General features: G+C 37.7%; 1 protein-coding gene across 17 annotated transcripts in view; it reads right to left on the reverse strand.

Annotated features, from left to right (window-relative positions):
• The window catches only part of LOC120076320 (ARM repeat superfamily protein), a 90,228-nt gene that overhangs the window by 23,877 nt on the left and 49,422 nt on the right, over positions 1-16,929 (reverse strand). For all 17 annotated transcript variants that reach the window (XM_039030097.2, XM_090312784.1, XM_090312785.1 and 14 more), the window contains 2 exons: positions 1,162-1,274; positions 741-834 (listed from right to left, as the gene is read on the reverse strand). In XM_039030097.2, coding sequence (XP_038886025.1) covers positions 741-834; positions 1,162-1,274 — 207 coding nt within the window. The remainder of the gene's footprint in view (positions 1-740; positions 835-1,161; positions 1,275-16,929) is intronic.

Consider the following 16,929-nt stretch of genomic DNA (forward strand, 5'->3'; position numbering starts at 1 on the left):
AACACTCCCTTAAGAAAATCCAATATCATTGGTTAACAATCACATGAAGGTCTTCCCTTTTCCACAAACGCAACAAAATCAATGAGGAAAACTAAATATTTAATAGGGTCTTAGACATTTAGTGTGATGATCTTTTAAAGCATACAATGGTGGATCTACATTGGGCCCAACCCGAGCTTTTAACAATTTATAAATTAGTATAGGTAATTGCACTGTAATTTCAAAATAATATCACGGCACAATGGTGTAAGCCCCATGGATATCATCCACTGCCTATGTTTGATCTCAATTTTTCCAAGAGAAGGCTTTTTCTTAACTCTCTGATTTTTTTCCTCCATTTAGCTTTTTTTTTATTTTCACTAAGTATTTTTTTATTTTCCTTCTTTTGATTTTAACTAAGCGTGATTTTATTTTTTTCTTTTAATATGATTTACATTTTCCCTTTCTAGGCGTGAGGTTTTTTAATTTTTGTATATGCTTTAAAAAGTATATAAACACCATTTTCTTCTTTTAATCTAAATAATGCTTTTATATCTTTTAAGCTATTGTAGATTATTTATCATTATTTAATTTAGACTTTTTATGTCTTTGTACACCATACTTTTTCAATAAATACGTACATACATACAAACCTTTTTCTATTAAATAAGGACTCTTAATATCAAAGTATGCGCGAACCACCTTTATAAAATGATAGTGTCAACAAATTAACTGTGAATAATTAACTATCTATCAAATACCTCTGGTGTGTCCGTCCACTGAGAAATGCCTTTCAAGAGGAGAAGCATATGTGCAGGGTACAACCAATCAAATAGAAGCCCATACGTTCTGCGACTGTAATATGAAGGAGAGTGTATAAATAGGTCAATGGATTGAGATCAGTATTTTTCAAAGCTCAAGGTACAAGGAATTTTGCATTCAAGCTTAGTAAATTTTATTTTATTGTTTTAGTTAATAGAGAAGGAAGAGCCTAATTATTATTTTTTTATCAAAATTATGAAAACGCCCCAAGTCCCTGGGCTTCATGCCTTAGAGCTTCACATAAGGCATGTGCCTAATGTGTGCCTTTATGCACTGTGTCTTGCGCTAGTGCTAGACACACGCCTGGGTAGGCTTTTTAAAACACTGATTGAGATAATTATAAACTTTCAACAAAGTTACCTATTTGTGGCCATAGCAATCCCTCGGAGATCTCTCATCAACCCAATAAGTGCATATTTTACCGCATCCGTACGAAACATCGAGTCAGGAGTTGATTCCAATTTGATAAAGACCTAAAATATCATGAATCTCAATTGACCAAAGCTATAAAAAGCCAATTATATGAGAAGATAGACCTTCCCACCACCACATCATCGTTATAAAATCAACTTTCATCTCTAAGGTGCAAAGCAAAAGGACAACACATTCATAAATAAGCTGCAAGCAGACCAATTTTCCTAAACAATAGTATATTCCATCTTTTGATTAATTATGTTCCACATGCAGTAACTGAACTTTATTAGTATATATTTTCATTTTGATTAGTTCTTCACATCTACTAGTACGACATACATACTCAAAATAATAATAATAATAATACCAGTACTATGTATGATCTCAGTCCTTAGACTTGACACTGAATTGATTTTTTGGACAAGGAACAATCTCATTGATGTATGAGAGAGAGAGAGAGAGAGAGAGAGAGAGAGAGATGGATACATGGAGATTTCGAAAGGTTTTCCCAATTTGAATGATTTTTATAGTTTTTTGTAGAGAACAATTCACTTTTCCTTCGTTTGGGAAAAGAAAGACTGTCTGGAAAAAGAAACAAATAAGAAGACAGAATTCTAAAGCACTTTGCAGAGTCGCTCCAGATATAGAGGTCATCCAACTTTTCATAGGACTGATGACTGAAAAATATAAAAGTTTTCTAGATTGGTACAGGGGTTCACTCTTCTCATCTCTCCTCCCTCTTCCTCCCTGTTCCCGTTTTCAAGCTTCTCCGGTATCCTCCATCTCCAGCGACATTTCCGAGCAATGCACACTCCGACCACCTTTCTTTTTCCCTTTCAACGGCTGCGATGGAAGTGGAAAGTTGCAAAATCCTCAACTTCTTTTATTGCATCCGGGTTGAGAATGGCTTCTTCCAAATTGAAGATGTCGAAGCACAGAAAATAAGTAACGAAGTTGCAAATGGGCTGGTCCACGGAGGCCATCATGGAAATACCTCGAAGGTCTGAAAAAGATTTCTTCCTTCAGAATGGCAGTGATGTTCACGGAAGGACAAGGATATCGAAATTTAGAGTAGAGTCAGGATGGATTATGAGATGCACAGTATGGTTGGCAACAGGTGGGTGACACTTCATCCATGTGCTATCAGGCCACTCGCAGCAGGGTTGGCTTGCTTTTTTTAAAATCATACAAAGCTTCCAGATGAAACACGAGTACAGGTTATGGCAAAGGAATCAATTTTCAAGCTCTAATCTATCCAAGCAGCATAGTAAGGTTTTTGAGGAGAATTCATTTCAATTACAAAGATCAAGTTACACAGAAATGGTGAAGATTCTCATACCTCTGTTTCGGAGTCTGGAAAACAGAGCACTCGCAACGATAATCTGGTGAGGCAGATGACATCCCCTATTTTGGCGAACGAAAAACAGAGCTCAAACTTATTTTGAGTGCACAAGAATATGGAAGGATACCAACAGGATTTTGATAACTTGTGGACTGTCTCAAGGCTGTTTGTTTTTTTTTTTTTTTTTTTTAATGACTGGAAGGAGATCACTAAAGTGCTGAAGGTTTTTTTTTCCAAACCAAAGTAATCATAAATCCGTTATTCGCAGAGAATGCATTGATCAATTTAGATCAAGGTTCAGTCAAGGAATTCGTTGAGAAAATGGGTAAATAGCAGGAAATTGGTTCGTTCCACTTAAAGTTTGAAAGTTGGAACAAATTCAAACACAGCTGACCATTGTTAACAAAAGGTTTTGGAGGATGGATTAAAATAAGAAACCTCCCACTGGATTATTGGAGTAGCAAAACATTTGAAGCTATAGGTGCTCATTTCGGTGGCTTAGAAGACATTGCCTTAGAAACACTTAATCTAGTTAATTGTTTGAAGCAAAGATACAAGTGAAGAAGAATTTTTGTGGTTTCATGCCATCCACAATCGAAATCTAAGATTTTACTAGAGGTAACATTTTTTAAAATTTTGGAGACGTTGAAGTCATTGACCCTCCCCAAATCACTAAAGGCAGCCTACTTTTTAAGAATTTCTCCAACCCGATTGATTTACAGAGGCTGCAACAGGTTATGATTGATGAAGAAGTCAACGATTTGTTTAATATGGAAAGAGTGGAGTTTTCAAAACCATTTCAAACGATTCCTTCTCATTCAAGGAACCCATTTGCAGCGTTAAAGATTAGAGTTCAAAACCTGATAGCTCCATCGTCAAAGGAGAACATAAGACTATATTTACTTGCCTCGGGCTTTTAGACTTCCAAGGTGCTTGTCTTAAACATTTATCGATTGGAGGGGCTTTGCAAAGATGAGTAACTAGTGATTTAACCATGAAATAGCCATTGGACTCCAATGACCATGAGCATTTGTCGAAGCAATCATTCACTTCTACTAGTGCAACTAAGCTTAACAAAACTTGAAAATCTGAAATCTCTTCCTCTTTCAATAGTCTTCTAAATGAAATGCACCAAGAGGAAGTGTTTTTATCTCAATGATCCGACACTAAGCCATTTGGTTGAAGAGCTTTATGGATTTGACGTTCAATTAATTGTTTTTATCCCAATTTTCCATAAAGCACCTTTTCTAGGAAGGTCCAATCCACTCTATCAAAAGCTTTTTCTAAGTCCAACTTGAGCCTTTCTTCTTTTTGGATCTATAATCTTCGACGGCTTCATTAGCTATGAGGATGGGTCAAGGATCTGTCTCCCCTCGATGAAAGCACTTTGAGTAGGAGCTATTGGCATGATCCCTTTGAGTCTTTCAGCTAATACTTTCGCAATTATTTTATATGTAAGGGTTGTAAGACTGATCGGCCTGAAATCTTTTACTTTCACCACATCTACCTTTTTTTGAATTACGCAAATGAAGTTCTCTTTAACACAAGAGTTGAGCTTTCCATTGCAGTAAAATTCATCAAACAGTTTTGTGAAGTTATCCTTTAGTTGATTCCAAAAACTGAGGATGAATTCGGCTGTAAAACCATCTAGGCCTAGTGCCTTGCTTTTTCCCAACCCTTTCACCGCCTTTCTGATTTCTAGGGCTGTGAATCTTGTACAAGTTGCTCATTTTGGTTTCTTGATACTCTAGCCCAGTCAAGATCAAGTGGTACTGCTCGAGATCCTTCACATTTTGAGTAAATAGAGGAGTAAAACCCCAAAATGAGATCTTCAATGTCACGGTAGGATCTGGTTGGTAAACCTTGGTCATTAATCAGTTCTGCTATCAGATTTTTCGTCTTTCTTGCAGCTAGAAATCTATGAAAGAAGGAAGTGTTTTCATCACCCACCTTTAGCCAATTTAATTTACTTTTTTGAATGAGGTTTCTTTCTTCCTACTATTCTTACATTTTCTTCCCTAGTACGAGGGTCCTCTTCATCTGCCAATTGATCCCTTCTTTGAATTTCTTTAATAATACCTTCCTCCTCCTTCATCATTTTTTTTAAGGTTGTTTTGAGGATAGTACAAAACCTGCCGAGTGATGTTGTTCCTCCATGCTCAGGGATCTTTCAATCAATCTACAACACTCCTTGATATTCAACTAACTGTTGCAAAAGCGAAAAGGAGAAGGACCCCAATCAAGAGCTCCTGCTTCTAAGAGGAGGGGAAAATGGTCGGACATGGTTCTTGCTTGCCTGGCAACCCTTGGGTTTTCAAAAGCTCCTTCCCAATTGTTTGATACTAGAAATCTATCAATGAGTGATTTCGAGACAACTTCTCCTTCTCTAGACCAAGTGAAACGACCGTTAGAGAGAGGAATTTCCAATAGGCTGTTCATTCTAATGAAATTGTTGAAGTTTTTCATGTCTCTTGTTGCTCTTTCTATTGGGAACCTTTCACAACTTCTTCGAATGTTGTTAAAATCTCCACCAATGCACCAAGGTTCTACATGCTCTACAACAAGGGAAGATAGTTTTGCCCACAATCTTCTCCTTTCTCTGTAGTCTGTGGGGCCATATACATTGTAATCCGACATTGTTTCTTGTTTATTGTCTGACACTTGACTGTTAAGGAGAATTCAGCTTTGATTGTGTCAAATACTAAAATTTTGCTTTCATCCCACATTGTGAGCATCCTCCAGATCTTCCTTTGGCTTCCACAAAGGACCACCTTACATCTTTTGAACTCCATAGGCTTTTGATAAATGCTCCTTCGAAACTCTTTTTTTTTTTTTTTTTTGACTCTTGAATCAAAACTAGATCCGAATTGATCCTTTTCAGAAATCTTTTAAGAGTCAATCTTTTTGAAGAATCTCCTAGCCCTTTTGTATTCCAAGAAACTATCCTCATTATAACACACCTTATGAGAGGAGCCTTCGCTTGACTCTTCTTGCCCCTTTGTTCAGATTAGGACAATACTGCAATCATTCAGGATGGAGTGTAAAGATTGGGGAATATCCGTCAGGTTTAGAGTAGGAAATGAGAAGGCTTCTTTTCTAACTTGTGGAGGAGCTTCTACTCCTAATAATCTTGACAAGTCAATTACGATTTATGCAGAGGAGTTTGTCAAATTTCAACAATATCAAGAGTCATTGACGATATCATCTTCTACTCCCATTATTGTCATCGTAGAGATAGGTAACATCTCTAAATGCCTTCTTTCCTCCACTTCGACATGAGTCATTGACTCTGACGCTACAGACCATATGACAGGTAACCCCAGTTTATTCTCTAACCTTTGTATATCTACCTGCTCACCTAATGCCACTATAGCTGATGGAACCTCCACTCCTATTCTAGGATCGGGAACCATCCATCTTATTGAACAATTTCTTTGTCCTCCGTTTTAAATTTACCACAATTCTCCTTTAATTTGATTTCGGTCAGTAAACTCACTCGTGATCTTCATTGTTGTATCTCCATTTTTTCTTAGTTATTGCTTATTTCAGGATCTTACAACGAAGCAAACTATTGGTAAAAGACGTGAATTTGGAAGTCTTTACATTTTTTAACCACAAATACCTACAGCCATCACATGTCTTAGTACGTCGTCTCCCTTTGAAGAACATTGTCGTTTGGATCACCCGTCTATCTCTGTGTTGAATAGTCTTTATTTGCAATTTCAGCATTTGTCTTCCTTAGATTGTAAGTCATGTCAGTTTGCTAAATTTCATCGTTTGAGTTTGTATCCTTGGGTTAATAAACGAGCTAGTGCTCTATTTGAATTAATTCATTCCGATGTTTGGGGTTCGTGTCCTATTGAGCTCAAAGGAGGATTTCGATATTTTGTTACATTTTTCGATGACCATTCTTGTGTAACGTGATTATATTTAATGAAAAATCGTTTTGAGTTACTTTCTCATTTTTTTAACTTTCATGCTAAAATTCAAACTCAGTTTAGCGGTGCTATTAAAATCCTAGAGAATATTTCTCTCATGCACTTGAGTTTTATTTAGATGCCCATGGCATTCTTCATCAATCTTCTTGTGTTGATACTCCATCTCAAAATGGGATTGCAGAACAAAGAATCGTCATCTTCTTGAAACAACAAGAGCCTTAATGTTTCAGATGCATGCTCCAAAATTCTTTTGGGCTAATGTTGTTCCCACGGCTTGTTCCTTAATAAATTGCATGGCCTCTTCCATTCTTAAAAGTGAGATGTCTTTTCATACTTTATGCCCAAGACAACATTTGTTTCTCATTCCACCCAAATATTTGGTTGTACCTCCTTTGTTCGGGATGTTCGGTCTCAACATACCAAGCTGGATCCAAAGTCCTTAAAATGTATTTTCCTTGGTTATTCCCGTGTTCAGAAAGGATATCAGTGTTATTGTCCTAGTCTAAATAAATATCTTGTCTCTCCTGATGTCACGTTCTTTGAACATTCCTCATTCTTCTCCTCACCTTCTTTTTTTTTAAAAAAAAGAAACGAACCTCTTCATTAAGATAATGGAAGATGTTACAATGTGAATGAAAGTAAACAAAAACAAAGGGACAGATCAGCAAGTGCACCCAGACATCTCACCTAGGTTGACATCTCCATAGTACTCTCATCATATCGTAATAATAAGTAAAGCAGTAAAGATGACATCTGAATAAAAAAACCTAACTAAAACCGTGCCTAGTACAAAGGCTTACACAAGTATAAAAATCTGAAAATCTGAATCAATACAATCAACAAAAGAGCTAGAAACGATTAAGGGTTTCAAGTAAGAGAAAAAATGAAGGCGTTCCAATTGAGGCTGATTTCTTGAATGGAGAAATCTTCAAATTCTTTGAAAAGAGAGCACCAGGAAGAGGCATTAATGCGGGCGGTCTCGAATTTATTGGACCAAAGAGAGTCTTTGTCATGAAACACTCTTTGATTCCTTTCAAACCATAATTCTGATAACAAAGCCTTGACTGCGTTGATCCAAATTAATCTTGGCTTCTTTTTCAATTTAGGATTGAACAAAAGTTGAAGGATGTTTGCCTTGAAATCATTATCAAATACCCAACAGGTATTAAAGCAATTGAGCAAATATAACCAACATTTTTTTGCAAACACACACAGGAAGAAAAGGTGTAAGAGATTTTCAGAATCTGCCAAACAAAGAGAGCAAACCTATGGTGAGATATAGTGGTTAGAGAGCTTCTTTTGCAAGATATCCGCGCAATTAAGCAGACCATTCAGCATTATCCAAATCAAAATGTTTATCCTCCTTGGGCTTTTTGATTTCCACAAAGCCGATTCTAATTGATTTCCAATTTAAGAGGCCAAGAATAGGTGTTTAGCAAGGGATTTTACTGAAAAGGACCCATTTGATTTCTAAAGTCCACCTTCTTTTGTCAGGAACCAAATTAAGTTTAGAGGTGGAAAGCTTTTTAGTAAGGAGTTGGAAATTACCTAACTTTTCTTCCTTTAGTAGTCTTCGGAATTGGAAGGACCATGACTCTAATGCCTCGTCCCAAAAATCATGTACAACACCATCGGGCTTGGTAGAAATGATGTAAAGACTAGGGAAGGAGGTTTTTAGGGGAACGATGTCCAGCCAAGGGTCGATCTAGAAGGCAGCCCTTTTACCGTTGCCTATTTTAAAAGAAGCCAGATTTTCTACTTTTAGCCAAGTCCTTGATATGTTAACCCATGGACTTCTTAGGCTGCTGTTAGCTTTGCCATTAGTATGCCAACCGAACATGCTTCTTCCATGGATGCTTGTTATCACTTGTCTCCATAGGGAGTTCTCATTGTTGATAAACTTCCACCCCCATTTGGCCAGAAGGCTTTGATTTTTAATTCTCAAACCTCCAATGTCTAGCCCACCATCTTCTTGTGAACGAGAAACAAGATCCCATTTTACTAAGTAATTTAATTTACTTCCAGAGTGCCCTTCCCAAAAAAAGTTTCTCAATAGCCTTTCTATAATCTGAATCACCTTTTCTGGCATAAAAAAATTGACATAGTATAAAGGGATGTGAGATAGAACAGACTTACAAAGGGGAGAACCTCCTCCTCTAGAGAGATTGTATCTCTTCCATTTATCCAATTTGCTTTGAATTTTATTAATCACGGGTTGCCAGAAAGCCATTTGTTTGGGGTAGCCACCTAACGGAAGGCCGAGGTACATGAAGGGGAGGTTGACAGCCGAGCAATTCAGTCTGGATGCTTCTGTTTTTAGCTTGATATTATCAATATTGATACCACTTAAAACTGATTTGTCCCAATTAATCTTCAGCCCTGAACACCACTCAAAGAGTTCAATTGTTTTCTTTAGGTTTTCAAGCTTCTCCTCATCATCTTTGTAGAATATTAACGAATCATCAACAAATTGCAATATAGAGACATGAACTCTATCTTTGCCCACTAGGAAGCCTTCAAACTTGTCTTTCTCATGAAGCCTGGTCAGTAGTACACTTAGAACCACACTGACTAAAAGAAAAAAAAAAAAGGCAAAAGAGGGTCGCCTTGCCTTATGCCTCTTGTAGCTTGGATTCTACCTCGTGGTCTTCTGTTTATAAAAATTGAGAATTTTGGGTTAAAGACACAGCCCATCATCCACATTATCCATCTTGAATCGAAGTTCTTTTCAACAAGGATTTTTTCAAGAAACACCCAATCAACACGATCAAAAGCTTTTTTTCTTCTTAGAACGATGGTCTTCTACCACTTCGTTGGCTATGAGGATTGGATCTAGGATTTGCCTTCCTTCAATGAACGCACTTTGTGAACAATCAATTATACTTGGCATTATCGTTTTTAGCCTCTCAGCTAGTACTTTAGCAACAACTTTGTAAGTCAATGTAGTTAAGCTGATTGGTCTGAAATCACCTACCCGGACAACATCTTTTTTCTTTTTGAATCAAGCTGATGAAATTCTCCTTTATACATGAATTCAACTTCCCATTACCATAAAAATCTTCGAAGAGTTCTAGGAACTTGTCCTTGAAAAATTCCCAGAATTTGATGAGAAATTCAGCTGTGAAGCCATCTGGGCCGGGGGCCTTGTTTTTGCCCAAGGAATTTAAAGCAAGTTTGATTTCAACTGTGGTAAATTTGGCTGTCAGCATAGAATTCTCTGAACTAGAGACTTTAGATCACTGGAAGTTGATAGGGATGGGTCTTGGGCCAGGAGATTTGGTGTACAAAGAGGAGTAAAAGTCTAATATTAGGCCTTCAATTTCCTTGAAGGAGTGAGTTGCAACTTCTTGGTCATTTAAGAGTTCGGAGATAAGGTTTCTTCTCCTCTTTGCATCCAAGAACCTATGGAAGAATTTGGTATTTTCATCTCCTAAACTTAGCCAATTAAGTTTGCTCTTTTGTCTTAGGTTTCTTTCATCAATTCTGTAAAGGGAAAGTAGCTCAGCTTTCAAGGAGGTTCTCATGTCCCTTTCTATTTCCAGAATACCGTGGTCTTCCGCTTGTAGATCAAGCTTATCTATTTCTTTAAGTAGCACTTCCTCCCCTTTTTTCCTTTCTGTCTCAAAATCTGCATTCCAGTTTTTAAGGCAATCTTGACTTTCCTTAGCTTGGTGGCAATCACAAAACCAGCCGAACCATGTCGATCTCCCAAGCTCAAGGTGTCTTCAACAATCTGCAACTATCTTTGATGGATAACCAGCTATTACAAAATCTGAAAGGGGAAGGTCCCTATTTAAATAAACCTGCTTCAAGTAGTATGGGGAAGTGATCTGAACAGATACATGCTTGTCTTGCTACTATGTTTTTGCAAAAGAACCATCCCAACTATTAGAAATCAAGAACCTGTCAAGAAGCGATCGAGAAGCTGTGGGCCCTTCTCTTGACCATGTAAATCGACCATTGTTAAGAGGGATTTCCATCAATTTTGCTAAGTTAATGAATTTGTTTAACTTTTTCATTCCTTTTGTTGATCTCCCTGTTGGAAACCGTTCTTGGATCCTTCTTGTGATGTTAAAATTGCCACCTATGCACCAAGATTCACAGCAATAGCATGATAGTGAATGTAATTCCTGCCATATGTGTTTTCTTTCTTTGCAGTCAGTAGGGCTATACACATTCGTAATCCAACAAGTTTTCTTACAAATGGTGATCCATTTAACAGATAAGGAGTAGCCTCCTTTAAGTACCTCTGAGACCGAGATTTTACTTTCATCCCACATGGTTAATATGCCACCTGATTTGCCCAGTGCTTCCACAAACTCCCAACCGATGTCTTTGGAACTCCAAAGTTCCTTTATAAGTCTAATACCAAAAAAGTCTTAGTTTCTTGAATTAGGACCAAATCTAGATTGATTTTCTTGATGCTTCTTCTTACGGCCATTCTTTTGGAGGCATCGCCCAAGCCTCTTGTGTTCCATGATAAGATTTTCATGGTAAAGCACTCGGGATTAACCCAAGATCAAGTCACAATCTTCCACTACCGAAATCAGATTGTTTGGAATTTCCTTTTTGTCAATAGGGTTTATGAGGGGGAGGGTGTTGCAAACTCTTCTGGGTTCTTTTTCTGATTGAAAGATGCATTGCAAAGCATTGTGATGATCTTTACCAAGATTTCCCTCTTCATGGAGCGTTTCAGGGACTAAGCTGTTTATTTCTTCACTACTGATTATGAGTAATGAATCTTCGTCAGAATCATAGTTTTGATTAACTATTTGTTGAGACTCGGAGGTACCTCGCACAAAAGCCATGTTTGAGCCGCCAACTTTGAAGTCAAGATAAGAAAAAGATCGAGGGTTATAGGGATTCAAATAAGAGTTAGAGGAAGTACAAGGAGTCAGAGGATGATTTCCTTGTCTACACAATTGTTTTCCTTTTTGATCCTCTACTTGATTCATCTCCACCTATGTCTACCTCTATTCATTCATCCATTGCTAAGGTCTACAATTGACGACAACCTCCTTTAGTTCCATGTCTTGCAATTTTCTACATTTCATAATTATAAAAAGTGGCAATGTACAAGAGTATCCTGATTGATTTGATCATAGCAACAAGTGAGAAGACTTCTTCATATTCCACCCCTTCAATCTAGGTATAACCCTTTGCTACTAACCGGGCTTTATAGGTATGTACCTTCCCTGTATGATCTCTTTTACGCTTGTAGATCTATTTATAACCGATAGGTCTAACTTCATTAGGTTTATCTACAAGTTCCCAAACTGAATTCAAGTACATAGACTCTTTTTCAAGGTCCATGGCTTTGATCCACTGATCTTCATCAACATCATCCATTTCCTGTTTATATGTTAATGGATCCTCTAAGCCATCATCAAATATGTTGACTTCGGTTTCAGTTAAACCCATATAGCGGTCAGGCTTTCTCACAACCCTCCCACTACGTCGAGGGTCTCTCAACTCTTGAGTAGAAGCCTGTTCATCTTCTGCAGTTCCATGCCCTGTGTTATGATATGTATTTATTTTGTAAATTTAATTAGGTGTCCTTTATTGTAATTTCATACCTCATAGATTAGGGTTTCTTAATTACCTATATATATGTATCTTCAGCCTGATTAAGTGAATAAGAATTATCACTCTCTAAACTTCTGAGTACATGGTATCAAAGCCATCTAAGGTTAGAATATTTGTTCGACGGTTACGTTAGGGTTTACGCTTCTCACAAGGTTAGGGTTTGAGTTGAGTCACCAAGTTTTGAGTGGTCGTTTGTCTCACCACCCATCCCAGGAGAAGTGCGTTCACCATCTGATCACGTCTGCAGCCGTCCGTCGCCGGAAACAGCCGCGCATGGAGCTCACGCGCCATTGGAACAGTAGTCCTCCTTCGCCACACGCCGGCGCATGGAGCTTCGTCTCCACTTTTGGCCAGTTGGGTTCTTCTCGGCTCGTCGTTTCTGATCACTCTGTGCATTTGGTTTCATCGAAATCTGCTTGGTTGTGAGTTATTTGGATAAAATACCCATTTGTGCTTAGGTTTGTTGTTGTCTTGTTCAGCTTGGAGTAGTTTTGCTCTTTTGTTTGCCTTTGATTTCGATTTTGGTTTGTTCTTTCTACTTGTGAGGTCTACAAATTACTTATTAGCTCATAATGGATGAAGTGAAGTATATGGTCGTCTCTATGTAATTCCCTTGGCATCGAAGATAACTGAACACAAATTAAATGGATCAAATTACTATGATTGGCGTCAAACGATTCAATTTTACTTGCTTAGTACAGATATGGATGATCATGTGATAGAGGAACCACTGAAAGATGAAAAGAAAAAGGCTTGGCTTCGTGATGACGCTCAACTTTATCTTCAGATTAAGAATTCTATTGAGGGTGAGGTTGTTGGTTTGGTAGATCATTGTGATTCTATGAAAGAACTCTTAGAATTTTTAGAATTTCTGTACTTTGGAAAAGAACATGTTCATAAAATGTTTGATGTCTATATGCAATTCTTCCGAGCGGAACAGAAAGCAGAATCTGTTACAAGTTATTTTATGAGGCTTAAGAAAACAGCTAAACTTGCCTTACTATTGCCGTTTAGTCCTGATGCCAAAGTTCAACAAGTTTAGCGAGAAAAGATGGTTGTTACGATATTTTTTAATGGGCTTTCTCCTAAGTTTGGAATGGCTAAAACATAGATTCTTTCTAACTCTGAAATTCCATCATTAGAGAAAGCCTTCAGTCGTGTTCTTCATATTGAGAGTTCTCAGTCCAATTCGTATGTTTCTCAACCGAACAGTGCCCTTATGAGTAAGAATAAAAATACCTTTTGTGGCACTTTAGGAACGGCTAACAACTTTCAAAAACCTAGTTATGATAATCGGAAATCAGATTCTTCAAAGATCGTATGTCACTATTGTCGTAAGCTAGGATATATGAAACGTGATTGTCGGAAATTGTTATATAAGAATCAACAATCTCAGCATACTCAAATAGCTTCCACCAGTGATATGGCTGAGAAATTTGTTACCATCTCTGCTGATGACTTTTCTAAATTTCAAGTTTTCCAGGAATCATTGCAGGCATCTTCTTCATCTAATCCTGTTGCCACCATTGCCGAGACAGGTAATACGAAATGTCTTCTTACATCATCTACCAAATGGGTTGTAGACTCTGGGGCCACTGCCCATATGACAGATAATTCTAACCTATTTTCTATGCATCTGTCTTCTGTCTTCTGTCACCTTGGCAGATGGATCAACCTCCTCTGTCCTTGGATCCGACACCATTTCTCTCACTCCATCACTCTTTTTGTCCTTTGTCTTGCATTTGCCTCATTTGTCCTTTAATTTAATTTCATTAGCCAACTTACTCGTGACCTTAATTGCTCTGCCTCGTTTTTTCTTGGTCATTGTTTGTTTCAGGATCATATGACGAAGAAGATTATTGGTAGAGGACATGAGTCGGGAGGTCTTTACATCTTCGACAATCAGATACCGAGAGTTGTGGCTTGTCCTAGAGTAATATCCCCGTTTGATGTTCATTGTCGTTTGGGTCATTCGTCATTGTTTGTGCTGAAAAAACTTCATCCAGAATTTCGTTCCTCATCATCTTTGAATTATGATTCGTGTCAATTTTCAAAATTTCATCGTCTTAGTTCTAGTCCAAGGGTTCATAAACGAGCTAGTGCTCCTTTTGAGTTAGTTCATTCCGATATTTGGGTCCTTGTCCTGTCGTGTCTCAAATAGGTTTTCGTTACTTTGTTACCTTTGTTGATGATTATTCTCGTGTAACTTGGTTATATTTAATGAAAAATCGTTTTGAGTTATTGTCTCATTTTTGTGCTTTTAATGCCAAGATTCAAATCAATTTAATGTCTCTATTAAAACCTTGCGAACTGACAATGCTGGTGAATATTTCTTTCACGTATTTGGATCTTACCTGTGTGGTCAAAGCATTATTCATCAATTTTCTTGTGCAGACACTCCCATCTCAAAATGGGGTTGTTGAAAGAAAGAACAGACAGCTCCTTGAAACAGCCCATGCCTTATCCTTTCAAATGCATGTTCCAAAGAATTTTTGGGTTGATGCTGTGTCTACTGCTTGCTTCTTGATTAATATAATGCCTTCCTCTGTCCTAAATGGAGAGATTCCTTATCGTACTATTTTTCCTACAGAATCTTTGTTTCCCGCTGCTCCTAAGATCTTAGGTCGTGTTTGTTTTGTTTGGGATATTCGTCCAAATCGTACTAAATTAGATCCAAAATCTTTGAAATGCATTTTCTTAGGCTATTCACGTGTTCAAAAGGGTTATCATTGTTATTGTCCTACTCTGAACAGGTATCTTGTATCTCCGGATGTTACATTCTTAGAAGATTACTCTTTAGTCCATCACCGTTGAGTCCGTGTCCGAGGGAGGATGACGATCTTTTTATCTACGAGGTTACTTCTTCTCCATCATCCTCTCCTTCACCTTCCTCTGTATCTCTTCCTTCTGATCCCTTAGTTATTCGAGTCTACTCCAGGCGTCCTCCACAACCACCTTCAGATCCATGCCCTCCACCACTGGCTTCTTCGACATCGGATCCGGGACTGAGTGATGAGCTTCCCATTGCCCTTCGAAAAGGTAAACGCACTTATATTTATCCTATTTCTTTGTTTGTTTCGTATAACCAATTGTCTTCTCCCACTTATTCTTTTCTTACATCACTTGGTTCCACCTCTATCTCTAAATCTATCAATGAAGTTTTATCTCATCCTGGGTGGCATAGTGCAATGATTGAGGAGATGACTGCTTTGGATAATGGTACTTGGGATCTAGTTTCACGTCCGGATGAAAAGAAGGCTATTGGGTGTAAATGAGTGTTTGCTATCAAGGTTAATCTTGATGGGACAGTGGCTCGGTTGAAAGCTCGTTTGGTTGCCAAAGGTTATGCTCAGATTTATGGGACTGATTATTCTGACACATTTTCTCCTGTTACTAAATTAACTTCTATTCGACTGTTTATCTCGATAGTTGCTACTTACAATTGGCCTTTCCATCAACTTGACATTAAGAATGCTTTTCTACATGGTGATCTTCATGAGGAAGTCTATATGGAGTAAACACTTGGGCTTGTTGCTCAAGGGGAGACTAATAAGGTATGTCGGCTTCGAAAATCCTTGTATGGTCTAAAACAAAGTCCTCGTGCATGGTTTGGTAAGTTTAGTCAAGCACTCAAATGTTTTGGTATGAAGAAGAGCACATCTGATCATTCTGTATTCTATCGACGATCTGACAATGGTATTACTTTGCTTGTTATATATGTTAATGATATCGTCACTGGAAATGATGTATCAGGTATATCCTCTCTCAAGACTTCAATTTCATACTAAAAATTTGGGATCATTAAAATATTTCTTGGGTATTGAAGTGATGAGAAGCAAGAAAGGTATTTACCTATCTCAACGGAAATACGTACTTGATTTATTGTCTGAGACAGGTAAACTAGGAGTCAAACCATGTAGTACTCCGATGATGCCAAATTTGCAACTTACAAAGGAAGGAGAAGTGTTTAAAGATCCTGAGAGATATAGGAGATTAGTTGGGAAGTTGAACTATTTAACAGTGACACAACCTGACATTGCTTATTCTGTGAGTATTGTTAGCCAGTTTATGTCTTCCCCTACTGTGGATCATTGGCTTGCAGTTGAACAAATGCTATGTTATCTTAAAACTGCACCTGGACGTGGAATCTTTTATAGAGATCATGATCATACAAGAGTTGAATGTTTTTCAGATGCTGATTGGGCTGGATCTCGAGAAGATAGGAGATCAGCTTCTGGATATTGTATTTTTGTAGGAGGTAACTTGATATCGTGGAAAAGTAAGAAATAGAGTGTAGTTTCCCGTTCGAGTGTTGAGTTAGAATATAGAGCAATGGCACAATCTGTGTGTGAAATAATGTGGATACATCACCTTTTGTCTGAGATGGGCTTCAGTGTTACTGCGCCAGCTAAATTATGGTGTGATAATCAAGTAGATCTTCATATTGCATCCAATCCTGTGTTTCATGAACGAACTAAACATATTGAAGTGGACTGTCATTTTATTTGCGAGAAAATACAAGAATAGTTGATATCTACAGGATATGTGAAGACTGGTGATCAGTTGGGAGATCTACTTACTAAAGCAGTAAACGGAACAAGAATAAGTTATGTGTGCAACAAGCTGGGCATGATTGACATATTTGCTTCAGCTTGAGGGGGAGTGTTATGATATGTATTTATGTTGTAAATTTAATTAGGTGCCCTTTATTGTAATTTCATATCTCCTAGATTAGGGTTTCTTAATTACCTATACATATGTATCTTCAGCTTGATTAAGTGAATAAGAATTATCATTCTCTCTAAACCTCTGAGTACACCCTCTACCAGAGTCTTCTTCGTCATTGGA

The sequence above is a fragment of the Benincasa hispida genome, chromosome 4 (genome assembly GCF_027475165.1).
Source record: "Benincasa hispida cultivar pf3 chromosome 4, pf3_genome.v1.1, whole genome shotgun sequence".
NCBI lineage: Eukaryota > Viridiplantae > Streptophyta > Magnoliopsida > Cucurbitales > Cucurbitaceae > Benincasa > Benincasa hispida.